We start from the raw sequence: 27,134 nt of genomic DNA on the forward strand, positions 1-27,134 counted from the left end.
TTGGGACAGTCAGAAAGAATTATGAGAGTATGGATTATAACATATTGAATAATAATTTTTAGAAATCCATGGATATACATGGTAGAAGAAAAGGGGGAGAGTGAGAGAAAGACTATATTATACAAGAATGCCAGCTACTTTATGAAGGAGAGAGAAAATCTGAAAATTTCTCTTTTGCAGTCCCTAATGTAATAATTGATTCAGGGGTGCCCTGGCTCATGCCTGTAATCCCAGCACTTTGGGAGGCTGAGGTGAGAGGATCACTTGAGGCAAGGAATTTGAGACCAGCCTGGGTAACACAGACCCTGTCTTTATTAAAATAAATAACATAGACTCTGTCTTTATTAATAACATAGACCCTGTCTTTATATATAAAATATATAAAAAAAAGAATTGTCACTGGACGCTGAAACTATTGAGCGAGATGTTATCAGGGAGGCTATTCACAGAATCTCAAGTATCACTCTGCATATTCCTTATTAGTGACGAAGGAGAAAGGGTGTTTTTTGTTGTTGTTGTTGTTTGTTTTATTTTAAAGCAAAGAACAAATCAGGCCGATTCCACCTTAACTTATTGACCAAACAGCAACACCACTAAAGAAAGAGACAGCCAGACCTTACGTGCTTTCCAAAGGAAGAACATAACACTTCCTAAAAAGTAGTCTTGGCAAAAGCAAGCCAACTAGAAGTAAGCCTCCAGATTCAACTCCCAAATTGTAAATCCAAATGAGTCTGTTAAACACCACCTTGGGGCTGCAAAAAAATAAAACTTCACACTTGGACAAATGCCACAGTCAAATGACCCAGTTTCTTCAAAAATAAACTGCAAGAGAAAAAAAGATAAAGGAGTGATGAGAAGGGATTTAAGAGCCATGTTGATCAGTGTGTGAACCTTATTTGGATCATGATGCAGATAAACTAAGTTTTTAAAAAATGAGGCAGAAGAACTGTGAATATAGACTGCACATTAGATGATGATACAGAGTGACATGATACTATGTCTACAGTTGCCTCACAATAATTTAGAAGAAGGGGAGTTGGGTCGGGATCCAGGGGAAGCACAGTTAGCCTTGGGCAGATAATTACGGGGAGGATCAATGTGTGCTCATTAAAATATCTTCCCATCTACTTTTGAAATATCTTTGAAAGTTTTTATAATGAAAAATTTTAAAAAATTACTAATTAATAGTGAGATAACTTGACATTTTATGCCCCCTTATGCAATGCATTGAGGAGTACGTGTCACCTATGTAGAATGGTGCCAAAAATACATAACCTGAATCTAATCATGAGGAAACACTCAGATAAGCTCAGAATACATGACATTCTACAAGGCAGTTGTCATGGTCTATCTGAAAAAAAGTCAGTGTTGTGAAAAACAACAAAAAACGTGTCATAAAAATCAAATGGAATGCAAAACCTTGCTGGAGTGGATCTTATTGTCTCGAAAAAGTTATAAAAGACATTTTGGGAACAGTTGCAGATATTAAAATATAGAATTACAGTAAATCGTACTATTGAATTAATGTTAATTATTTTCGGCACAATTATGGTTTTGTGGTTCTATGGGAGAATGTCCTTATCCGTGGGAGATATGTGCTGAATTATATTAGGGCCAATCAATACAATGTCTGCAAATTACTTTAATCAATGTATGGGAATGTATGGATTAGGTTGGCTCATATTAAATTGCTATTTTCCTAAGTTAAAAACAGCCAAATATCGGCAGATGCCCATGGTTCAACCTAACATTTGTTGAAACAGAGAAAGAAAGCAAATGCAGTGACAGATAATGGGTCTAGATAAAGAATCAACAGGTGTTTGTACTATTTTTTCACCTTTCTGTGTGTTTGAACTTTTTTAAAACAAAGAAGTGGGAGAAAATAGTCAACTTACAAAAATGAACTCCAGCAGATACATATTTGTGGATTAAGTGTGCTGACATTGTTCCCTCTGGGATCAATTATCCCCTAATAGCATTTGAATTCTGTTAGAATTAATCCCCAGCTACTTAAGTTGACTTACAATATAGAAAAGAAGAAAAGCTACTTATTTCATTGTATGAACTTTCTACTTTCTGAATCAGCCTATGACAAAGAAGAGAAAAATAAATAGTGTAGGTGAACATTAAGAAAAGAGCTTAATAATATTTTATGGCATCTTTTTTATCTAGATGACATTTAAAGATGCATCCACTGTAGGAGAAAAAAGAGATCATTCGTTCTCAGAAACAATTTTTCTTTTTGTCAAGAGATCAAACATGTCTTCTCTCTGGCCTGGTTTTAACATTCTCTGTAAAATAGGGTGTATATCTAGAGTTTTAAGTTTTATCTCCCCCACCTACCCCACACCTTATTTTGCCATGAGTTCTTAGCTGAAGCATGTTTTGCTCAGGGTTACTTCTGGGCAACCATGGCAGTTGGATGAAGTGATGAGATCTCTACTCCCCTCCGGAAAATGTCCCTAAGTGATTAGCAAGAACCCCTGGTTTAATCCTGCCTCTTTTGAATCCAAAACAGATCCCTAAAGAAGTGGCTGACATCTTTAACGCCCCCAGTGATGATGAAGAGTTTGTTGGCTTCCGAGATGATGTTCCCATGGAAACCCTCTCGTCAGAGGAGAGCTGTGATAGTTTTGACTCACTGGAGTCAGGGAAACAGGTACGGATGATTCCTTCCAAGCAGATGTGTTCATCTGGAGGCCTGAATCTTGGTTTGGATGATCTTTTATTTGAACATGGTGTGAGATTGGTGATATCAGTTCACTGTCCAGCATTTTATTTTAGAAACATTATGTCTTCCTGTTTTAAAAAACTGGTGAGAGAACCTAGTTCACTTTGCTGTGTTAATCCTTCCCTGTACCATATATATATATTTTTTTAAATAAAGGGACCTCACATGATCAAGTGCATTTTCTTGGCTGCCCTGGGGCTGTAACTTGTGGCGAGGATGTGTTCAGAGTCTTCCCACAGAGGCGAGGCTGCGGTGAGGCATGAGGGATCGTGTGGTTACGGGGAGACAATTGCACCTCTGTGGTCCTGTGGTGCAATTCTGTTGGCAGGTCCTCTTGGAATTGCTGGGGAGAGCCTTATTCTTGCATTAGTTACTTTGATCTCTAGCACTCCCAAGTGAGAGTTCTCTGAGAGGTAGATTCCTGGAGGTTCACGTTGTGTCCTAGTAGTAGAATGGCCAATCAAAATCTCTACCCTTCAGTGGCATTTTCTTCTGAGTTCATTGTGGCACTCAAAATTCCTCATTCTGCCTTGGCCATGGCCTCTCCAAAAAGGCAGCAAATTAAACCCACCTTGCTTCCACTGGGCAAGTACAGGAAGGGAAGCAGTTAATTATATGTAAGTGAAGTGCCTGCTTAATTATGCGGGCCACTGTAAGTTCTGGCCTGGGTGGGAGCTGTGCTTTCAGAGATCACTGGGGGCTCCCTGGTCTCTGCCGTCCTCATCCCATTTGGCATCTCCACGACAGTTGACCCCACCAGTAGACCTCCTTCTAACCACCTGGGTTTCTTCCTCTGTTACACCTTTTGCTCTTTGTTATTATTTTCTTTCTTTCCAAGATGGAGTATTGCTGTGTCGCCCAGGCTGGAGTGCAGTGGCATGATCTCGGCTCACTGCAACTTCCGCCTCCCGGGTTCAAGCAATTTTCCCAGCCTCAGCCTCCCAAGTAGCTGGGATTACAGGCTCCCACCACCACGCCTGGCTAATTTTTGTATTTTTTTTTTTTTTTTAGTAGAGACGGGGTTTTGCCATGTTGGCCAGGCTGGTCTCAAACTCCCGACCTCAGGTGATCCGCCCGCCTCGGCCTCCCAAAGTGCTGGAATTATAGGCGTGAGCCACTGTGCCCCGGCCTGCTCTTTGTTACTGTCACTTGTTTTCCCTGTTCCTGTCCCTAAATGCAGATGTTCTCTAAGGTTTTGTCTTCAGTCTTCTCACTTAGTGATCTTGTCTATTGTCCTGCTTTGAGCTGTTACTGTTTTCTTTTGTGGAGCTTGTCTTCTCTCTCCAGCCTCAGGTGATTTCTGACTACCAGTTGGACTGGTCCTGGTTGCTAAGGGAGATCTGAAACTCACTTCTCCTTCCCTTCATTGTCTTTCTGGCTTACCCCTTTCCCCATCTTGATCTCCATCTTTTGTTGTTCTTGGCCTTCCCTCCCCTCTTCCATCTCCTTGACTTCCGTCCAGGAGTTGATGAAACTTCTACTGTGTTCCTGATGTCCATCCTTCCCTTCCCTCTGCAGCTGCCGTAGCCCTCGTAGCTCTTACCTGAATGCTCATCCCTTCCTACTGGGATCTGTTACAGGATTGAGCTCTGGTCAGCTCCTCCCTTAGCCCTCCATCTGAGCACAGTCAGGCAGTGGGGAGAGTAGAGCCTGCTGGATCCACCTTGAGGAGCGTTTGAGCAGGGCAGAACATGTCTAAAGGGCCGAGCACAGAGCCTGGCAGGCACAGGGCATTAAGAAACAGAACAGCTGCTTCTGCTGCTATGATGACTACTTCTGTAGTCAGGTGTGTTCTCCCCGGGGAGGACAGTGTGCCAACTGCTTTTCATATGGATACTGCATTTAATCCACAGACCTCCCTGGGAAGCTGCAGGTTTGTAAGTGATGAAACTGAAGTTCAGGAAGGTGTAATGACTTGCCCAAGGCCCCACATCTGGGAAGTACCAAGCTGGGATGTTCCAAATCCAGGGCCACCACTTCTCAGCCTGTTACCCCCCTGGGTCTCTTTCCTACCTGCTATGCTGCCGGGCACAGGAACTGAATTGACACTCTCATTATCCACTGTTCTCCCCTTTCTGCCCACTGGTCTATGCTGTTCCTATCTGTGCTCTCACCATTTTTCTAGCCTCTACCGTTGCTCACATCCAGTTATGCTACTTCTTCCATGAAGACTTACTGGGTTTTCTTTCCCTCCGTGTGCCATATTGCCTGTGTATCCCTTAGAGCACTGACCCTCACCAGGGTGACTCGTGGACCTATCTGCTTCCCTGTTAGATTATAAACTCCTTGAAGAAGGGGGGACCTCATACTTGAATGGTGCTTTCTAGCTTCCCTGGCTCTGATTTTCGTCCTCATGTATTGTTCCTTTCCTCTGATTTCAGGCATCCAACACCCCACCTGACTGTATACAGTGAGCACGGGGGGTGTTGTTTGCTGGGTGCAGTTGAAATGGGGTGCTTGTCTGCCTGTCTGGTTCAACAGGCCAACGCTCTCTAGTCTGTTTCTTCATGTCACATGGACTTCAAAATAAGTGTATCCACCTATGTTAGCTTCTCCTCTGATGTGTTATTTGCTTATGGTCCTGATCATGGTAGATGACCAAGGCCCATAGCATAGCGCCCAGTATTGATTTTGAAGATGAATGAACCAGTGCCAGAGAGCAGTCAGCAGTGCAAGGGTTTCTAACTCAGAATGCAGTGGAGCAGTGTGGAGTGGAGATTGGCATCATACAGACCCACATGGAAAACAGTGCTTACACACTTTGGAGTAAGGAAACTAAAGCATAGGCCTCAGTTCAGGACAACGGTAAGTTGTTTTTCTCTATCAGGACTGACCATCAAAGATGGTGATCTCTCCCAAGATGCCCATTGCCCTGGGAGGCCAGCACACAGGATCAAAATAGCCAGAAAAACTGGAAGATGGGAACTCACAGCTTCAAGGCTTGGCCTTGTTCTCTTCAGGCCCTAGGCAGGGGCTTTAGGTAGTTGATGAAATTTACACACACAAATACCATTCTAAATTAGCCTGCAGGGGCTGGCCCAAGGCTCTGTGAGCCAGATGTTTCTTGCACTGAGAGGCCTCAGGTGCATGGTGGGTTTCCTTAGCAGCAGCTGTGTACCATTCTTCCTTAATAATCAAGCTCTGGCTGCTTCTCTACCCTGACCCCACACGCTCATGATCCATTTTAACCAATAGAGAGAAGCTGCATGAACTTGCACACAGTATGTGTATGCTAACTCTGGTCTCCCTTAAACACGATTTGAATTTCCCTTTAAAGAAACTTCCCTTTTGTGTGTGCAATTTTTTTTTCAAGCAGCTGCACTACAGCTATCAACAAAGGAACAAAGTAATTTAGCTCTGAGCAAACTCACTCCAATTACCCATAATAATTCATAGGAGACATTTTTAAGCTTACAGAATGCTAGATGTAGGCATTTCTTTCTGTGTGCCCCTGTAAGTTTTTCTGCTTCTCTATTATATCTTTCCCCAGAGATATATGAGCTCAAAGAAGTATATAATTAAAGTTGGGGAAAGGCAGTGGGGTAGATACAGATTCTCAGCCAAGTGTAGTGTTACAAGGGGTCATTGCTATATCAGAGATGGGGGGAAGAGACGTCAGAGGAAACTGGGGACAGACTTGAGCCCTGATGAGGCGTGGCGGGCTTGCAGGGGGCTGGTCTCGTGGGTCTCCCTTTGGCCTACAGTTTGTTATTTCCTCTTTCTTTCAAGCGTGCTATTAAGAGAGTTGGGTTTCCATCTTTGCACTATTTCAAAAGTATTAGAAAATGCCTTTTCTTAAAGAGTCACATTGCAGCTTTCCTTCTGCTCACTTGCCACCTAGCCATGGTTGTTCACCTCTCACCTCCTGAGAGAAATTCCTGGGGGTGACCTTGGGTGAGCTTTCCATCAGGCCCCTGTGGTGTCTGCTCACGGAGCAAGTCTAGGCTCTCTGGTGGTGGGCAGTAGGGGGCTGGGAGAGGCCCCAGCCTTTTCCTACAGAGAAACTCGCTGTTGGTGAATGGGAGGCATGCTCACCCACTTGGAGGAGACTCTGGCTTTGAAAGGCTGTTGGAAAGGGAAGCCAACACGTGGGAGGGAGCCAGGTTTTCTTCTCATGTCTTCTTTCCATGTGTTTTGGTTCTGTGTGAAAGCAGACGTGTCTGGTTGCCAGCTTTGGCAGGAGAAGCTGAATTCCATGAGCACTTACCAGTCACATTAGAAACTGATTGAGACTACACCCAATTTTTAGAAATTGTCTGACTTGTAGGTCTGAATTTTGTAAGCTTTAGAAAATGTGTATATATGTAATATATATGTGTACGTATGTGGGTTTTTTTGAGAGAGGGTCTCACTCTGTCACCAGGCTGGAGTGCAGTGGTGTGATCTTGGCTGCAACGCAGGCTGGAGTGCATTGGTGTGCAGCTCACTGCAGCCTCGACCTCCCAGGGTTGGGTAATCCTCCCACCTTAGCCTCCCAGGTAGCTGGGACTACAGGTACATGCCACCAGACCCAGCTAATTTTTGTATTTTTCGCAAAGATGAGGTCTCACTATGTTGCTCAGGCTGGTCTCGAACTCCTGACTTCAAGTGATCTGCCTGCCTCGGTCTCCCAAAGTGCTGGGATTACAGGGTGAGCCACTGCACCCGGCCAGTGTTTTTTTTTTTTTTGGTGGTAAAATACACATAACATGAAGTATATCATTTCAGCTGTTTTTGATGTGTACAGTTCAGTGCATTAAGCACATTCACATTGTTGTCCATCCATTTTCGTCATCTCCATCAGAAACTCTGTACCCGTTCAGTAGCTCCTCATTCTGCCTTTCCCTGGTAACCTCTATTCTACTTTCCGTCTCTGATGTATGTGTGTCTTTAATTTAGCAGGATGTGCGCTTTCATTCCAAATACTTCACAGAAGAGCTAAGAAGAATTTTTATAGAGGACACTGACTCAGAGACTGAGGATTTTGCAGGATTTACGCAGAGTGATCTGAATGGAAAGACTAACCCAGAAGTAATGGTAATAATTACAACAGGAAGGGATGTGGGCGGTAATGTTTTTAATCCTGTTTCTTAAAGAGTTTTACTTGTAAGAAGTCACTTCACAAGTGAAAAGATTTTTCTTACATATTTATCTCACAAGCAGTTAACATAACCTAAAAAAATTGCTCCTGGAAGGCTAATCCCTGGTCCACCAGTCCATTATTCTCTTAGAGAAAATCCATTCATCTTCTCTTCGTGCCTAAGGGGTTTTTTGGGATGTGTCCCAGGCGTCCTTTATTGTCCTTCTCAAAGAATTTATCTCTCCTGGCCAGGCGCGGTGGCTCATGCCTGTAATCCCAGCACTTTGGGAGGCTGAGGCAGGTGGACCTGAGGTCAGGAGTTCAAGACCAGCTTGACCAATATGGTGAAACCCCATCTCTCCTCAAAATAGAAAAATTAGCCGGGCATGGTGGCGGGCACCTGTAATCCAAGCTACTCGGGAGGTGGAGGCAGGAGGATTTCTTGAAGCCGGGAGGCAGAGGTTGCAGTGAGCTGTGATTGAGCCACTGCACTCCAGCCTGGGTGACAGAGCGAGACTCCATCTCAAAAAAAAAAAAAAAAGAAAAAGAAAAAAAAATTATCTCAAAAGTTTCTTAAACCTCTTTTATCTAAAAGTTTATCTTAGAGTGACAACTTTCTTGAGATACTTTCTTACTGTGTGTGAAGTGACAGTTTTTGGTTTGAAGTTAATTTGGCAAAAATTTGGCTGTGGTAGAAACTTGGTGTTCCCCATGCATTGTGGATTTGGATTTGTCATGCTTTTTAGTGTTAAAGGTGACCCAGGCCTGCCTGGATTCTGGAGGCAAGTCTACTCTCAGCACTTCCTATGAACAGACTTGTTAGTTATTTGTTTTATCCTGCACAGTTAGGCTAGTTTACTGCCCACTCGTGTTTGAATCTGAAGGTAACTTTAAGGCACAGCCTTCGGATTTAAGTGCAGAAATGTTTTCTGCTAAAAATAGCATACATTTATGCAAAAAATAAACATGCTACTATCTTCTTCAGTATGAAGATGGAACGTAGAGTTTAAGCCTCTTTCTTCACAGCCAGAAGCTGCTAAGGACTAACTTTTGGCAGAGACTGTGTAGAGGTATAAATAAGCCGTGACTCCTAGCGTGCCTTGTCCCTCACCTGTCCTAGGAGAGAATGTAGAGCATAAAAGCCCGCATGGTAGGCTGCTTCGTTTGATGGTGATTTTTTGCTATGAGTAGCAACATAGAGCTGTGCCAGCCTGGAGGCCCCAGGTCTCCTTTGGCTTTCTTTGCAGAAGCTGTTTGTGTGGCAGTTCCATCAGTTCTGGCCAGCAAGTCCCCAGCTTCTTGCCAGCACGATATTAAGATCCTTCTAAAACCCTAATGGGCATCATCTGTTAGCGATGTACTTATTTTCTGTTCTTTAGTGAAGTGATGTCTGGTTATTTGAAGCATTTGTGTTTCTAGTGAGAGAAAGTGAATTACCCCAGAAGTCTTCCTCCCACCTGCCCCCAAGTCTATGGACTGTGATGTGTTACATAGATCACGATGTAGCTTACAGTTCAGCACAGGCCCCTGCAAATTTTATTTTAGAATCCAGTGAGAAGAAAAGCATTGTTGCCTCCCAGCCCAGCCTCCTGCCCACCGCTGTGGGAACTGGCGAACCTATCTTTCTTGATAATGGGACATTGCTGTAACCTTGGTTTCCAGGGGTCTGCTGGCCGGATGTGAAATAGCCACATCCACGTACTACACTTGTGCTCTTCTCTCGGGTCTGATTCTGGGCTGTTGTTTCCTTCCTTCAGGCCTCTGTAGTGAGCTGTTCCATCTGGTAAAGAGAGGCCTGTAGATGATGAGGATGGTAGATAAATGGATCAAAACTGAAGTTCTTCCCTGACAGTGTCCCCTAAAATTGGGTTCCTTTGCAGTACACCATTTTGAATTCTGAAGCTATTAATATGGAAAGTTCAGGGTATTAAAAAAATGGATAAATCAGTGCCGTATAGTCTTATTTCTCACTTGGCTTGGTGTGGCTATACCAGGGTTGGCAGTTATCTGCGTTTTTTTTTTCTCCCTGTGTCTTATTTCTAACTTTAGTCCAACGAGAATTTGGGGTTGATGGTGGTCACTGGGGAGGAAGCAGCGTCCCTGAACTGATCCTGGGTCCACATTGGTGCCATTCCATGTTCTTGGTAGATTTTCAGAATTCTCAGATAATGGTTCCCAAAGTCTTCTAGCTTGTGGTCATGGAAGGATACCCAGAAGACGTCCTAGATCTCACATACTTATACCTGTCTCTGTACCGCTGCTAAGAGTCCCGTCACATCCAAGCTGTCACCTAGGTGATGTATCCGTTACTGCCTTCCATATTTACTGTGTTCTCACTTGTAAAACGGAGCAATGTTTTTGAATGCTGGAGACCTCTACCGTGTGGAATTTGAAAACGTCAGGTGAGGATTTCTTGAGATGACTGAGTGGTGTTTTGCTACAACCTGTAGAGCTTTCTGACCTGGTTTCACCTCATGGCTCTGAGGGTTCCAGAGAAGGGAAAGGTGCCCCTTGACTGAGGACCCAGTGGCAGGTCATCTGCCTGCTCTGGGTCACTGCCCTGAGGTGCAGTCAGCTCTCCCGCCCTGTTACTCAGGAGTCTGGTTCCTGCTATTTAGAGACCAGTCAGCATTTTTCCCCCGTTGCATCCTTTCCTGTCTGAAGATCACGTCTGTCATGCTGCTGTCTCTCCTTTTCTGTGACTGTCTCTCCTCTTGCTGGTGCTCCCTGGTTGTCCCATGGTGGAGGAACCCACCCTGTCAGTGTTTTGCTTACAGCCCTCATGCTCTGAATGGAACCTAGTTCTGTCATGGGTGTGATGGTGCACAGTTCAGTAGTAGGTTGTCTGCTCTTTGATTTTATTCATCAACCAATTTCTTGCACATTTAAAGGAAATTCAGAGGGAACTCATAATATGAAGGGGAAGCTTTTCATTTTTCATGTTTTTTCTCATATGCTGTCAGTTGTTTTAAATGCATGTCTTTTTTGTGGGTCTGTAACAGTGTCTTTGTGCTTTTTCTTGCTCTTATTTTATTAGGTCGTGGAGTCAGATTTGAGTGATGATGGCAAAGCATCTTTGGTGAGTGAGGAAGAGGAAGATGAAGAAGAAGATAAGGCTACCCCGAGAAGAAGCAGGTCTAGAAGAAGTAGTATTGGTCTTCGAGTAGCCTTTCAGTTCCCCACCAAGAAGCTGGCCAACAAACCAGATAAAAACAGTTCTTCCGAGCAGTTGTTTTCTAGCTCACGCTTACAGAATGAGAAAAAAACAATTCTTGGAAGAAAGAAAGGCCGTAGACAGGTGATACAAAGGGAAGATTCTACCTCTGAGTCTGAGGATGACTCTCGGGATGAGAGCCAGGAGAGTTCAGATGCTTTGCTGAAAAGGACCATGAACATCAAGGAGAACAAAGCCATGGTGAGGCTTCACGGAGGGCGTCCTGGGAGTTGGCACCAGGCTCTGGCAGCAGTTGCTGGGCTCCCAGAACCACTTTGAACCACTTCGCTCCTATAGCTGCTGCTGTTGCTTTGGCTTCTGTCAAGAAAATATTCTTTGGGTATTGTGTATCCTTTTACTTTTCCAGAACCCAAAGCAACTATTACGTGATCAGCTCTGGTTTGGGAACAGAAAGAGATTCCCCAGGACCATTTTTAGCACCTACATGGTGCCATAATGCTGCTTACTGTTGACCAAGCTAAGTTCTAAGTATGTAGTTGTGTTGGGGATGAGAGGGGCTGAACAACTGGCCCATTCCCAGCAGAGTAAAGCAGGGGAAGTGGGATGTCACCAAGTCCACTGAGGAGTTGCAAGGAGCAGGTTGGGCAGGTAGCTTTTCACCACAGAACCATTCTTTTATGGTGACTGGCACTGGTTCTGAGACTCCTGAAGGAATGGAAGAGGTCTAGGAATTAAAACAACCTCAACAGTGTTAATTCACTCTAAAATGTCTTCGTTAGAACAATGAATGGAACAAGGTGAAATCTTTGTAACATATATTTGGTTTTTCTATATGTAATCAATTACTATTAATCTGATCATTGTAGAGAATCATTGTTTGCTTCATAATTGTTTATCTACAGAGTTTTTTTTTTTAATAGTTCTACCACTTATCACTTTTAGCATTTTGGTGATTTTTTAATCTTTTCCTTTTAAAAAAAGAATGATGTAGTGATACTGTATATGCAAGCTTATATGTCTAATATAAATTACTTACAAAAATGGAATGCCTACTTTCGGGTTATTTTTATCCTAAGTAACATTTTTACTTAGCTAAGGGAAATTTTCAGCACTGTATCCATCTGCATCTTTAAAATAAGAGCTATTTTCTGTATGTTTTTTTTGGTGGCACTCATATAATTGTATAAACTAAAACGAATCCTAATTAAATTCTCTGGCATATTAATGCCTATTATTTGGTATTAGTTCACGTAGGAATGTCTTCATAAATGACTTTGATTGATGAGAAATTAATCTATTTAAAGAATCAGATTTTTGGAGCTCTAAATAACCCTCGAAATAATCTAATTGAGTTTTTTCTTCTTTGAACATCCTGAAACTTGAGAACGTGTGCAAAATGAATTGTCCCAGGGTCACACTGCCTTGGATTAGCCTCTGAGTCAGGATCGGAACCTCATGCTCCAGGTCTTGATCATTCCAGGACTGTTTTCATAGTGTTGTGTTGTCCTTATATATAAGGAATAGGCTAGTGTTCATTCATGTGAATGATGACATCAGCATCTCAGGTCTGGAGATACAATCTTTACATGTGAGGTTAAAAGTATAACTGCTGTGGGTTATATAAACTATTCAAGTTAGGTTTCTTATGGTAGCAAAATGGAAGACTTGAGATAGGTGTTGGATGACCTAACCCTGGAGCACTATTTTTGTAAGATCCTTTCTTTTGTTCTGAACTTCAGCTTGCCCAGTTATTGGCGGAATTGAACTCGATGCCAGATTTCTTCCCAGTACGAACCCCAACCTCAGCTTCTGTAAGTAGAACTCCTTATAATTATACCAATACTGATATATGGTGATCAGCCACCAGACGGCTTTTATCGCGAGAGTCCCCAGTTGCCTCTGTCTGCGCTCTTGATTTCAGAGGAAGAAAACAGTGAGGCGGGCCTTCTCGGAGGGACAGATCACGCGGCGCATGAACCCAACCCGGAGTGCGCGGCCTCCTGAGAAGTTTGCTCTAGAGAACTTCACTGTCTCAGCCGCTAAATTTGCAGAAGAGTTTTACAGCTTCCGAAGAAGGAAGACAATTAGTGGGGTATTTTCTGACTAATACATGAATTAGTTTTTGTCTGAGCTACCATTCCTCCAAATGTGAACGCACATCACTGTCACCCCAGGGATGGTTCTGACCCCGTGGGTATGTGGCAGCTGAGAACTTGCATTTCTCTCTGCTTCCCAGGTGATGCCATTGCTCCTGAGATCACACTTTGAGAAGCAGCCCTGGTCTAAGCTGGAGGTCACAGAGAGAGTCTTTTATCCAAGCCGAGCTGAGAAGCAGCTCATTTGTTAGAAGCCTGCTTTACTCTCTGCTGCAGGCAGTAAAAGCCTGTCCACAGCTCCAGTCAGCTTTGTGGTGTCCACTTTGTGGAAAAGTGCAGTGATTCCTCGTTGCCGTTCTGTTTTAGGCATGAGGCGTTTCAAGTGCTTTCAGTTTGGAGGGAGAAACTTTGGACTCATTTGTGGGTTTGGCTGTTCAGTGTGGTTCACCTCTCCACAGAGTTTACAGCAAAGAACCAAAAACCTTGAGTTTTCTCCTTTATGATTGTATCGCCTTGCTGAGAAGGAAGCTTGGCAGGTGGCAGGAGCTCAGTAAATAACTAAATGAAATGGCTGCAAGGAAATAGAAGAGGGACAGGGTTAACATTAATGGTGCTAGATCTTTGAGAGTTTAAAATATTTATAATTTTTTTTATAACTGCTCAACACATCTCACTCCGTGTTCTGCTTGTGTTCATTGTGCAGGGGAAATGCCGGGAGTACAGACGACGTCACCGTATATCTTCTTTTCGGCCAGTGGAGGATATCACCGAAGAGGACTTAGAAAATGTTGCCATAACTGTTCGAGATAAAATCTATGATAAAGTTCTGGTAAATTATATATTATGAGTAATTTGTATGATTGTCATTCTTATTGGGAGTCTAAGGCATTGGTATTTGAAATCTCACTTGTTTTTAAACTCTATCAGGGCTTATGCCATCTCACCAAGGGCTCAGAGCCAGGCTCTGAATTGGAGGGTCAAGGGTCAGCTGTACCTGGGAAAGGGGAGGCAGCCTAGTGCAGTAATTCCCATCGGGACAGCGGTCTCTCTTAGGGATGTGTAGAATCTGGGGGAAGGGAAGGATATAGTTTAAAAGGGATTTTTATATGTAACTGTTATGGTTTAAGTATATAGTTTTATGTTTTAAATATTGAAAAAAGTATATTGGGGGGTAATATAACCATAGAAAATAAAGTTTGGCAGAATATCTTTGGTAGGAAATGGGTTAAATTTCTTCTAAATGGTGATTTAGAGGGAGGCTTTGCGTTCTGCATTTTTTTGTGTTTTTCTGGATATGTAACGGGACGTTGTCAAGTTTTAAATTTAGTTGCCAATATTTAAAAAAAAAAAAAATAGATTTCACACTGAAGATATCCAGGTCTGCAGAGCTAGGCTGGGGCCGAGGTGATGCCACCCAAGGCTCATTGCCCCTCAGTCACCTGTCACCTTTCAGGGGTTCTGCCACCCCTGCCTCAAGCTTGTCTCTGGTCTCTCTTCCTGACAGCCTGATCATTTCATTCCTTCTGGGTCTCTGCTCAGCCTCATCTGACCTAATATGCTTCTCTGGCCACAGACCTGTGATGGTTACATTCTAGAGCAGTGGTCCCCAACCTTTTTGGCACCAGGGACTGATTTTGTGAAAGACAGTTTTTCCATGGATTTGGGGGGCGGGAAGGGGATGTTTCAGGATGAAACTGTTCCACCTCAGATCATCAGGCATTAGATTCTTATAAAGGGTGCACAACCTAGATCCCTCACATGTGCAATTCACAATAGAGGGTTTGTGTTCCTATGAGAATCTCATGCTGCCGCTGATTTGACAGGAGGCAGAGCTCAGGCGGTAATGCTCACCCACCCGCTGCTCACTTCCTGCTGTGCAGCCCGGTTCCAAACAGGCCACAGACTGGTTCTAGCCTGGGCGCTGGGGACCCCTGGTCTAGAGACGATGCTGTGGTTCTTAGGAAAACAGTCCTGCTTGATTCGGAGACAGGGTTATTTCTTCATATACTTGGAAATGCACATGATGGCATCTGGCCTCAATGGGCATCAGCATATCCCTGTGTTCACCTGCTCACTGCCTTCCCCCTGTAGGGTAACACGTGCCATCAGTGTCGACAAAAGACCATCGACACCAAGACAGTGTGTCGGAACCAGGGTTGCTGTGGTGTGCGAGGACAGTTCTGTGGACCATGCCTGCGGAACCGCTATGGGGAGGATGTCAGATCGGCATTGCTGGACCCGGTAGGAGCAGTGTTTGCATTTGTTGTAAATTGTACTGGTGAAGGAAGCAAGCTGAAGATGGCCCTCCTGGGTTCTCACCGGGAACTGGGAGCTCCGGAACTCTGGTTTTTCGCTTCCATTTGTATCTTAAGTCTCCAGGGAAAATGAAAAATAGGGATTCCTTCTGGAAGGAGAGCAAGCTGACCAGTGAATAGAAGAATTTATGTTAGATTTTCCATTGTCAGAGCAAAACTTGCTCACAGTCCTCTAGTTTTGTACAAGTAATCCCTGTACCTGTCCTTCAGCAAAGTGATTTCCCTCTGATTTGTTTTTCCTGGGCCAGGCTGAGAGGGAGGTGGAGATTGCAGTATAGAGTGCTCTCTGTGTGCCTGGCACTGTGCAAGCTGTCGCTCACTCTGTTATCATAAATTTGTTTAATCCCATGAAATAGGTGTATAACCTCTCTCAGCTCCCTCGGTAAAATGAGACATAGTATCATGGTGAGTAGGCACGACTTTGAGCCTGGGGTAGTCCTGCTCCCAAGTGTGACCTCTTAGGCAGCAGTCATGGGGTAAATATATCATCCTCAATTGACAGACAAACTGCTGCTCAGGCTAGTCATTCAACAATAAGCACACATTGAAAGGGCTGAAATTCATACCTTGATGTTTTGGAAACCTTGTGCTCCTAAACCAGGGCAGACATCCTGGGCCTGTGACCTGCATGCCCACACAGGGCCCTGTGCTTGGCCAAATGCTTGTGAAAATCTCCATAATTTTTAAGCAGGGAGCCCTAAAAGGTGTCATTTTTCAGTGTTTGCATGTAACGTGGGGGTGATCAGCCTTCCTGCCTTGTGAGGAGCCCCCTGGGACGTAGACTGAAAGATGCCATGTGATTAAAGGTTGGAGGAGAGGCCAGCTGAGCCATTCTGGATCCGAATCCCAGTTCTTGCCAGAGCCTGTAGATAATGAGGGAAGTGTCTCCTGTCATCTCTCTGTTAGGATTGGGTGTGTCCCCCCTGTCGTGGGATCTGCAATTGCAGCTACTGTCGGAAGCGTGACGGCCGCTGTGCCACAGGAATCCTCATTCATCTGGCCAAGTTTTATGGTTATGACAATGTTAAGGAATATCTGGAGAGGTAAGTCAGTCTCTAGCAGCTTACAAAACAGCTTGAAATCCCCAGGCTGAGCACAGGAGACCCTCTTGGCAAGTAGTTGTTGCCTTCCCGTGTGACTTATATAAACCATGAGTGCCATCCATTCTGTATCTATCTATCTATCTGTTTGCATTGGAAAAGCTCAGGCCTGATATTTTCCCTATTAGAGAATATTCTCCTTTGCTAGATTTTTCAACTCAACTCCACGTTGCCTTTAACCAAAATTTCTCCTTGAGGTGTATGACAGAAATGGAAGAAGTAAACAAGGCAGGCTGAGGGGGAAGACACAGATTATGAAGAGGGAGCCATAATCCTAGTGCAGAGAGAGAGTTCAGGGCAAGAGGACAGAATGTGAGCCACAAGTTTCATTTATGTAATAAACTCTGAATCGTGGTTCTGGAATGCAGGAGTGAGGCAAGTCATGCTTGGGGCATACTACACTGGAGGGTGTACCAATATTGATGCATAAATTGTCAGGATTTCGAGTGTCAGGAGATGTGGGTTCTGGCTTTGTACTCTTAGATGATTGTGGAACCTCTCAAGCCTAGAATGCTGTTTGTGTATTTGTACAACTTACCAAATACTTCTCATCTTTTTCTCAGCTTACAAAAGGAGCTGGTAGAAGACAATTAAGAGGAAAACAGAACCAGCCACCTCACCATAGAGTACTCCAACAAGACGTGCATACCATTTGTGCCTAAGATTTTTTTACAGTTGTGTTTTTATACAGAAATTCTTTGTAGAAATTACTGTTTTTTTTGTTAAAGACTGTTTATATGCTTAAAAAGATTTCTCAGGAAGACAGCAGAGCAGAGGAATCTATATAGATGTATGCACAGACCTGTTTGTATGCTGAACTTTGTTAAAAATAACTGCCAGTGATTAAAAAGCACAATTTAAATGGGGTGGGGTTAAAGTTCAGGTAAGTGAGAGAGAAAACATTGTATGAGCAGCTCCTGCCTTGATCTGTCTTTGGCTTCCCAAACAGTAACTCCAGGCCCAGTTTGCCTTAGCACGAGTGACCACAGCTTAATAGACCACACACATCGTTTAACCTGCTCTTGGTCATTGGAAATTTACACTGAACAAAGTGCAATTAACTGCAGAACAGTTTTATTTTTATTAAAACTTGACTGAACAAAAGGGGACCGTCAACATTGTAGACACTGGTGGCCTCACAGAGTGCTAGCCTCTTCCTTCAGGACTCACCTGGGGCCTGCTGCTATACTTTACTTTTTAATTTAATTTGTTGTTTAAAAATTAATCAATCTCCCTTCTTTCTGGCTGCATTGCTTTTGCATGTTCAGGTACTTTTTTTCGAGATGGAGTCTTATTCTGTTGCCCAGGCTGGAGTGCAGTGGCGCAACCTCGGCTCACTGCAACCTTTGCCTCCTGAGTACCTGGGACTATAGTCGTGTGCCACCACGCCTGGCTAATTTGTTGTAGTTCTAGTAGAGATGGAGTTTCACCATGTTAGCCAGGATGGTATCGATCTCCTGACCCGCCCACCTTGGGCTCCCAAAGTGCTGGGATTGGGATTACAGGCGTGAGCCACCGTGCTCAGCCCTGAATAAGTTTCTAATATTTTTTTCTGACTTTCACTCCCCTTTCTTCACTTTTAAGAATGCACGTGTGAGTTACTAAAAAGTTATAATAGAATACATTAATGTGCACGGGAACAGTGCAGCAACACGCTAGAAAATCCTCACTGCAGTCCAGCTGAGGCTAGAGGAACCAGTGTTATCTTACGCTTCTAGCAGCAGAGCCACTCCGGCTAGAACCCATTTTGCAGTCTTCTCTTTGCTCTTCAGCCTGAAGGTCCAGATGTAGCTGGGGCCTCTCAGTTTGGTTCTATACACAGGGCACTCGTAGGTCTGTTTGGTTTCTTGTCTGTCCACGGGGGTGGCTTTTGCAAAGATGACCGGCATAGGGCATGCCAGCTCCTTGAGACGGGCTTCAACAATGGTTCCTGATTGGGTGTCCCAGCGGGCGCCTATGGCAAAAACACAACGGTTGCAATTGTGTGGCAGGTTGCTACTGATGATCAAGTTGTTTGATGTAATAAACATTCAACATTCTGGTTTTGTCATATTTTTGCCTGTCAGTGGTATTTTTACTGAGCTGGCCGCACTGAGCTTTGAAAGGTAGGTTACCCTGCCTGCAGCAGAGGCACTGCTTTGCTTCCATGCATAGTGGCTAAACTTTTCTGTGGGAGTAAGCTGATTTTATGAAATGGGATTCTAAGAGAATTCACATACATTAAACTAGTTTGCCCTCCCTTTAAATCTTCAGTTCACCACATTTCCTCCCCGTTGCACCTTATTCTCTTACACCAAGTTCCAGTTGTTCATTTACATCAGAACTTGTGGCACTTGCTTTAAAGTGAAAAAGGAACATCTTGGTAGGAACTAAGTGTCCTGTGGAATAAATGCATGGCCAGATAAATTTGGAAAATATTGCATAGTCTAACCCCCTTTTAGAGATTCACCCCATGCAGTAGCATCTTCAAGGCTTGGAGAAGTCTTGTAGTAAAATATTAGAGCAAATTTACTGACAGCTTTTAAACAGTAGAAGAGAAAGATTTTGAAATGATTATATTGAAAAGCAAAATAATGTAAATTCAGTCTAATGTTATTCAGTGGCATTAACACCCAGATATATGTGCAAAATTTAAGTGATAGCCATCACCCCAAATATTACAGTTTGGTTCACAGTGGACATACATCCCAGCATTTAAATTATTTAAGAGGAAGAAATGAAATGAGATAATGACTAGCATAAGGTTACTGTGTGAGTGAGGAGATGCTGAGAAACAGTAAGCAGAGGACAAACACGGATCTGAACCTGAGTAAGAAAAGGTTCCCCACTTACCCCTTGGGGTGTCTTACCCTCCATGAAGAGTCCGTGGAGGTATGCACCTTCCCTTGGCGGGTGGCCATAATCTTCCTTTGTTTTTTTGGTAACATCAACAGTCAAGCACGTTTTATCCAGTGGCCACTCATTTTTTCGAGCCATCGTCTGCATGATTGCTTTGGAAATAATATAACAAAAATTGAATAGGATAAAAGTGTTGCATATAAGGTTCCCAGGAGCTACCAGTAAATTGAGGCATCCTTTAGTCCCATATAGGGTGTTTTAGGTTCTTGGGCATTCGCACATGGCTGCGCTGGAGCAGGGGTTGGCCAAGGCCTGCAGGACAAGCTCACTGTTTCTGTAAATGGTTTTATTGGAATAGCCACAGCCATTTGTGTATTGTCTGTGGTTTTCGCACTACAGTAGCAGAGTAGCTATGTGGCCCTTTCCAGAAAATGTTTAATAGAGCACACCGTGCCCCACCTCACTTGGCTGCTCTTGCTGCTATAGGAGGCCCTTTCCCTCCTGCTGCTACTCGCCTGCCCAGGACTCTGTTTCCTCTATAGCTGCTCGTCCTTTCTATAATGGCTGCTGCTTGAGGATTGGTGAGCAGGTCAAGGAGACACCGTCATAGGTAAACAGCAGGGCTTCTGGTTAGGGTGTGGTCCTGTGTGCATCAGGGACTGCACTGCCTCAGCCCTTACCAGTTAAGAAGGACTGAGGGTTGAAGAAGCCAGAGAGCCACACGACAGCCGGAAGGGTAAGGTCTTGTGTCCAAGTATCGAGTTCTCGGCATCGCAGGAGGAGGTCATTGAACCTGGTTTATGGGAGGTAGGAAGAAATAAACTTGCTGTTCAGTAAAATAGCCATTTTCCAATATGTTCTGGTGTGGGCGGTTAGGGCAGGGTGGCGGTGGAGGAGGAGAAGTATACCACTGCTAGCTGGTAAAATCCTTCCCTGACAATTTGCAGGGCACTGTCCCTTTAAAGGGCTAGTTTGTTTCCCATTGGAGACTTCATGCCTGTAGCGCTTATATTAGAGCAAGATACACTGAGGAATGTGGAAAACTGATTTCCATTTATGCAACAGCTTTCATTAGAGCCTCTTCATGCTGTGTGGTGACTATACAAAGGTCATCACCGTATTACTTGGACAGACAAGCGCCAACTTGGAGGTATGGACAGGGTGTCTGAGGACCAGGGATGGCAAGGCTGTGATGGTGGTTACAAGACCAGAGTTGCCAGGAAAGCTGACTGATAGGCAGAGGGTACAGCACGTGCGGAGGCAGTGGAGCACGTGATGGCAGTCTAAGGACGTGCGGTAGCTGCCTGAAAGTGGGGAGGAAAAGGTTAATAAGGAAAACAAGTCAGCCATGAGTGGCATGCCGGTGGTTTGAGAAACGCTGCTGTTATGTACATGTTCTCTTCTCGGCTCCTCACAATTGGGCAAGGTAGGAAGTATCTGCAGTTAACCTGTAAGGAAGCTGGCTCACAGAGGCTAGGGACAGATGAACCTCTTTGATAAAATTAAGAGACAAGTGAAACCTTGAATTGTCAGTTTCAGAGGCTGCTTAAAGGGGACCAGGAGAATGGAGTAGAGAGAGCATAGCCTCAACGTAAAAGCCAGAGTTCTCCAGAAGGTAAGGCTGGCACTGAAGTTTTCTAGGACCTTGTCTGCTTCAGAGTTGCAAAGGAAGTGGGGGTGAATGAGGAAACACCCTGACAAACCACATGGCAGAAAATGTCTGCCTGAGATATTTGGCTGACTCTGGGCTGTGAAGAAGAAAAGGCTCAGAATGTTCACGTTCAAACTTACGTCACCACAAGGAAAACTCCTGTGTCTGGACCTATATTAAGTTCTTCCAGACAGCTGGATCAGAAAAAGCATACTCGACGATAAGAAGAAGAAACAGTATAGGCACCACACAAAGGAAAAAGGCGAATAATAAGAAAAGCAAAGGCAGGAAGACATTTCTCTCAAAATGTTGCCATCATGAGGATAAACACTGCAGCCAATTTGTAACAACTAAAACAAGTGATTGTTGATACAAACAAGATCATGACTTAGAAGGGATCAGGTAGGAAACAGTAAGGAAATTAAGTTTGAAGACCCCAGATAAGAAGTAGAAAATATAATTATAGAAATGAAAGCAAAAGTGAAACAATGTAAGGGAGAATAATAAAAACAAATGGAAATAAAGAGGTAAAGGGTTAGAGTGAAAGCAATAAAATGAAAGCTGAAATGAGGCCAGACATGGTGGCTCACATCTGTAATCCCAGCACTTTGGGGAGGCCGAGGCAGGTGGATCACTTGAGGTCAGGTGTTCAAGACCAGCCTGGCCAACATGGTGAAACCCCATCTCTACTAAAAATAACAAAAGTTGGCTGGGCATGGTGGCACATACCTGTAATCCCAGCTACTAGGGAGGCTAAAGGCAGGAGAATCGCTTGAACCCGAGAGGCAGAGGTTGCAGTGAGCTGCGATCATGTCACTGCACTCCAGCCTAGGCAACAGAATGAGAATCTCTCAAAAAAAAAAAAAAAAAAGTGTAATTCTAGAAAATTTGAGTTTTCCTAAATTATACCTTTGAATCTATACAATCAAGGGCACATCATGTTCCAAGAAAATTTGGTAGAGAGTAATCAATACTAAAATATAAAGAATAATACGAACAATAAAGAATCCCTGGATGGCCAGGGGAAAACATGAAGCCATTTATAAAGGGAAAAGAAGTATGCTAGCTTTTGACATCTCCACAGCAGCATTTGACAAGAGGAGAGTGATGGCTACAAAGGCCTCCAACTGAGGGTGTTATTATTTTTTAATAACTAACCAAACTGTCATTCAGGTATAGACAGAAGAGTATATGGCATGAAAAACCACCAGCAAATCCAACAAACAGGAAGGTTTACAACCCAGGAAATAGAGAAGTCTTGAAGAAAATACTTATTTGTAAGTATATTTAAACTTCTCAGGAACAGAGAATAATAGTCATAAAAACGAAAACAGGAAATTATAAAACTAAGCTAGGCACCCTTCCAAAAATATAAACACCCTGGAACTGATCATTATGGACGATGAAATATATTTTATTTTTTGAGACAGGGTCTTGCTCTGTCACCCAGGCTAGAATGCAGTGGCATGATCATGGCTCATTGCCCCCTTGAGCTCTTGGGCTCAAGCAGTCCTACCACCTCTACACCTTGGGTAGCTAGGACTACGGTCGCATGCCGCCACACCTGGCTGATTTTTATTTTATTATTATTGTTTTTTAGAGACAGGGTCTCATTATGTTGCCCAGGCTGGCTTCAAACTCCTGGGCTCAAGTGATCCTTCTGCCTTGCCCTCCCAAAGTGCTGGGCATGAGCCACTGCGCCCAACCTGGACAATTAAATCTAAATAAGAGAAGAAACAGATTGGAGACGGTTGAAGATATAATGAAGATCACCCAGAACTGATGAAGTCTACAAGTATACAGCCGAGAGACACACTGAAAACGTTAAGAGGTCAGGCAGGTAAATGTAGACATGAGGAGAATGTGATATTCAGAGAAAAAAGTGCTAAGACTTTTTCAGAATAAAAGCTATGGATGGAGTCTCATATTTATGACAGTACTTTAAAAATCCACACCTCAATACAACAGTAAAATTGTTGAACATCAAGGGTAAAGAGAAACATTTTAAAACTTTACTTGGGAAGGAATGGCACATATATAAGACCAGATCCACCCTCTACAATCAATGCTAGAAAACCATGGAGTTAGAACATCAAAGTCCTGAAGGAAAAATAATTGTGTCCTATAATTCTACGTATAAGTAAACTATCAATCAAGAATGAGAGTGCGGTGAGGACAGTTTCAGATATACAAGATGATTTACACCCCCCACCCCCCAAGCCCTGCTCTATATTTTATACTCTGATAAAAAAAAAAGCCCAGAACAAGATACCAAAAAAGCAATGATGAGCAAAGAAATCAGTACAGTATATTAAAGCAAAAATAATGACTGACCACAAACAAAACAGAACAAACATAATGTGGCTTAAAATAAGGTGGAACTACAATTCCAGACCAGATGGAGGCTGATGTTCAGAGGGAAGCTAAAGGCTCTAACATTGTGTTAGAAAAATCAAAAGTGTGGGCCAGGTGCGGTGGCTCATGCCTGTAATCCCAGCACTTTGGGAGGCTGAGGCGGGCGGATCATGAGGTCAGGAGATCGAGACCATCCTGGCTAACACGGTGAAACCCCGTCTCTACTAAAAATACAAAAAATTAGCCGGATGTGGTGGCAGGCGCCTGTAGTCCCAGCTACTCGGGAGGCTGAGGCAGGAGAATGGCGTGAACCTGGGAGGTGGAGCTTGCAGTGAGCCGAGATCGCGCCACTTGCAGTGAGCCGAGATCGCGCCACTTGCAGTGAGCCGAGATCATGCCACTGCACTCCAGCCTGGGCGAGAGAGTGAGACTCCGTCTCAAAAAAAAAGAAAGAAAAGTCAAAAGTACGCGTGCTACAATGTAAAGAGTCTCCACTAAAATAATAGGAATGGTACAGGAATAGTTGAGGTTCATGGAATAATGATTTGGGAAAGCAGGGGGAAAGAAACTCAGCACCAAAAAGCCAGGAATAAACAGCTTTGTGAAACTTCCTGAATTGTTTGCCAAAACCAAGGGCAATTAGGTGTAACATCAGCACAGATTACCTTCAGTAATCTGTGAATTTCTGCCCTAGCTTTGTGACACATCTCTGCAGTTATACCCCCAGTCTAGTTTACTGCATACTGCATACCATATTACAAACTTTCAAAAGTTGTCTATGAGAAGACATAGGAATCTCAGGCTTGCAAAGTAAAGTTCTAAGATGACACAAAGGCAAATTCAAGTTGCTTTCCATGGCCATTTAACTCTTAACAACTCAGTAAGGGGATTCTATTGCCATCTACATTTTTCAGATTTAAAAAAGAGACAGGTTATTTTGTCTAAGATCATGTATCAATGAGTGAGTGGCAGAATTTGAATCTTGCTCTGACCCTGTCTTTTAACTGATTTTTACCTTTGATGGAATATACCAAGTAAACTCAAATGAAATTGGTGGAAGAGTTTTTTACGGTTACAGGTTGAGTACAGTCACAAAGCTCAGTCTGCATAGTTCTTAGGAGGCATTATTCAGAACACTAACCCAGCACCGAGGCTGCTCAGGGCCAGTGGCAGTGAGGATGGGGTAGCTTACCACTGGGCTAGGCCATAAGTAGAAGGATAAGCCAGTTTGCTCCAAGTGTCTGGTACCATGTCATAACTCAATGCAAACTGCTGGGCTTCCACAGCAGGAGATAATGCCAATTCCCCCTTGCATGGAGAAAAAAAGCCACATAGTGAATATCTTCCAATGTGCTGAAGTCTGCTATAGCCTAACTTTAAGCTTACCTTCAAACTAAGGTCCAGTTGTTCAAGTGATATACGTATTTCCCGAATGAGAATATTCATCCTCTCACATTCTTGGAAGCAAACAAGAACATATGGGCTTCTATTTGAATTTTTTTGCATTATCTCTGCCATGTTGAACTCTTCTGGAAGTTTCTCCAAAATGTCATCCAAGACATTCTTAACCTTAAATCATTAACACAAAGATTTAGCTCCTTTCTATTTCAGTTTTGGTCATGGTGACTATGTATATCCTCTACTTTTTGAAGTTCCAGAACATATCATACAACTTCTGAAGGTGGCTGCGAATGCATGTGAAGGATGCCTATGGCTCCCAGGAGGTGGGCAGCGTGGCAGTGCCAACTCCCTCAGCTGCCCCATTGGTGCCTCTGCATCAATGCCAGCACTTCCCCTTCCATGGAGCCCCAAATCTAGTCAAGAAGGAGCTACAGTTATCTGCAGTTTATTCACTTAACATTTAGGGAGTACAGAACTGTCATCAACTACATGTTATTTATATGTAAAGATATGATCAGAGGAAGTAGAAGCCTATTATTAGTGTACCATATTTTATAATCTGCTAAATTAAAAAGATCCTTTTAAAAGCCACACAAACCAGGGGCCGGGCACAGTGGCTCACACCTGTAATCTCAGCACTTTGGGAGGCCAAGATGGGCAGATCACTTGAGGTCAGGAGTTCGAGACCAGCCTGGCCAACGTGGTGAAACTCTGTCTCTACTAAAAATACAAAAATTAGCCAGCCATGGTGGAGCATGTCTGTAATCTCAGCTATTTGGGTGGCTGAGGCACGAAAATCACTTGAATCCAAGAGGTAGAGGTTGCAATGAGCCAAGATGGTGCCATTGCATTCCAGCCTGGGCAACAGAATAAGACTGTCTCAAAAAATAAAATAAAAAATAAAATAGAATAAAAGTCACATAACCCAAATAAGCCTTTTAAGTATAAGCAAATTCTCGTGAACTATGATGCTGCCCTCCCAACCATGGCATCCTAAAATTCCTAGAGCAATTTAGGTCAACATTTTTAAAAAAGAAACTTCTATCTTCTGTAATTGTTGCTCTGAAAGAATGAAAGACATATATTAAAGGTATGAGTATGCACATGGTACTCAGATATGCATACTAATTCTATCTAGACAGCTCCACTGAGCTGGAAAAATCAGTCAATATCTAGAAAGGAGAAAAGATGGAAGAACTTTGCCTGTCCTTAGCCTCAGGGAGCTTTCCTTCTTTCCTTGGTTTCTCAGACTACTGCCTCTGGTTCTGACATCACGCCTGCCAGCTGGCATCACTCTGACAGGTAATTTATCAGGTCCTGAAATCTTAAACTCATTTACCGCAGAGGTAGACAGTATATCCAAACGGCCATAAGCATGTGAAAAGATGCTCAATATTACTCCTCAATTGAGGATTGCAAAGTTAAAACCACTGTGAGATATCATTAGCCTTACAAAATCACAAAAAGATAGAGCAAGTGCAACTCACATGCACTGCTGGTGGGAAAGTAACTGGTACAACCACTGGAGAAAACTGATTGGGAATACTATTAAAGCTACACATTATACCCTGTTATCTGGCAATCCCACTTCTGGGTATAGAGAAATGGGTAGTATGAATGGACGCCTTTGGGAGTTACCTTTGCATATTGACTGCAGAAGAATGTTCATGGTTGTGATATTTCTATAAAAGTGAAAAACAAGAAACAACCCAAACATCCATTCACAGTAGAATGAAGAATTTTATATTCGTATAGAATTCAAAACAAAAATGAACCATTGGTACATGAACAACATAGATGAATCTCACACATCCAATGCAGAATGAAAGAAGTTAGACATGGATGAATGCACACTGTATGATTCCATATATTTGGAATCAGGTAAAGCTAATCTGTGATGATAGAGGTAAAGATACTGATTATTTCTCGGGGAGGTGAGGGGTATGTTGACTGATAAGGGGCATGAGTATCTTTCTGGAGTGTTGGAAATGTTATTTTGATCTAGATGGTGGTTATATGAGTAAAACCTAGGTAAAAACTTACTGATTTGCACAATTAAGATTACTACACTTCAGTACAAGTAAGTTATACTTCAATGAAAAAGAAAAGGAAGGAAAGACCCTCTACCTTTTCTTCTGTAGACTGCCCCAGTTCATCACCACTGAGTGCATTCCTGGGCTGCATCTCCAGCAAAGTTCTGAAGAGAGTGTTGGATGTCACTGTCAGGAATTCTATTTCAGCATTTGGGTGGAGGCCATACAGTGCCGGGCTTTCTGGAGGAAGCATCTCCTCTATGTACTGGTGGTAGCCTGCATAATCTAGGTAGGGTGGGGCAGCAAATCCTGGTGCCAGCATCAGTTCATCTTCAATCTTCAACCACAAAGGAAAAGTCAGTTATTCCAAATGTAGGTAG

General features: G+C 43.3%; 2 protein-coding genes across 7 annotated transcripts in view; one reads left to right on the forward strand and one right to left on the reverse strand.

The window, feature by feature from the left end:
- CDCA7L (cell division cycle associated 7 like) overlaps positions 1 to 18,528 on the forward strand; it is a 45,330-nt gene extending 26,802 nt beyond the window's left edge. For 2 of the 6 annotated variants that reach the window (XM_002818161.6, XM_063726055.1), the window contains 9 exons: positions 2,519 to 2,659; positions 7,610 to 7,747; positions 10,828 to 11,205; positions 12,705 to 12,776; positions 12,887 to 13,057; positions 13,765 to 13,890; positions 15,153 to 15,302; positions 16,283 to 16,419; positions 17,040 to 18,528. In XM_002818161.6, coding sequence (XP_002818207.1) covers positions 2,519 to 2,659; positions 7,610 to 7,747; positions 10,828 to 11,205; positions 12,705 to 12,776; positions 12,887 to 13,057; positions 13,765 to 13,890; positions 15,153 to 15,302; positions 16,283 to 16,419; positions 17,040 to 17,070 — 1,344 coding nt within the window. In that variant the 3' untranslated portion in view covers positions 17,071 to 18,528. The remainder of the gene's footprint in view (positions 1 to 2,518; positions 2,660 to 7,609; positions 7,748 to 10,827; positions 11,206 to 12,704; positions 12,777 to 12,886; positions 13,058 to 13,764; positions 13,891 to 15,152; positions 15,303 to 16,282; positions 16,420 to 17,039) is intronic. The other 4 variants (XM_024249831.3, XM_063726056.1, XM_063726057.1 and 1 more) reach the window with 2 other exon arrangements.
- DNAH11 (dynein axonemal heavy chain 11) overlaps positions 17,180 to 27,134 on the reverse strand; it is a 359,682-nt gene continuing 349,727 nt past the window's right edge. The window contains exons 77-82 of the mRNA XM_054559402.2: positions 26,849 to 27,091; positions 24,707 to 24,889; positions 24,513 to 24,628; positions 19,995 to 20,107; positions 19,326 to 19,466; positions 17,180 to 18,430 (exon numbers count right to left, since the gene is read on the reverse strand). Coding sequence (XP_054415377.1) covers positions 18,183 to 18,430; positions 19,326 to 19,466; positions 19,995 to 20,107; positions 24,513 to 24,628; positions 24,707 to 24,889; positions 26,849 to 27,091 — 1,044 coding nt within the window. The 3' untranslated portion in view covers positions 17,180 to 18,182. The remainder of the gene's footprint in view (positions 18,431 to 19,325; positions 19,467 to 19,994; positions 20,108 to 24,512; positions 24,629 to 24,706; positions 24,890 to 26,848; positions 27,092 to 27,134) is intronic.

Source organism: Pongo abelii, chromosome 6 (assembly GCF_028885655.2).
Source record: "Pongo abelii isolate AG06213 chromosome 6, NHGRI_mPonAbe1-v2.0_pri, whole genome shotgun sequence".
NCBI classification, from domain to species: Eukaryota; Metazoa; Chordata; class Mammalia; order Primates; family Hominidae; genus Pongo; species Pongo abelii.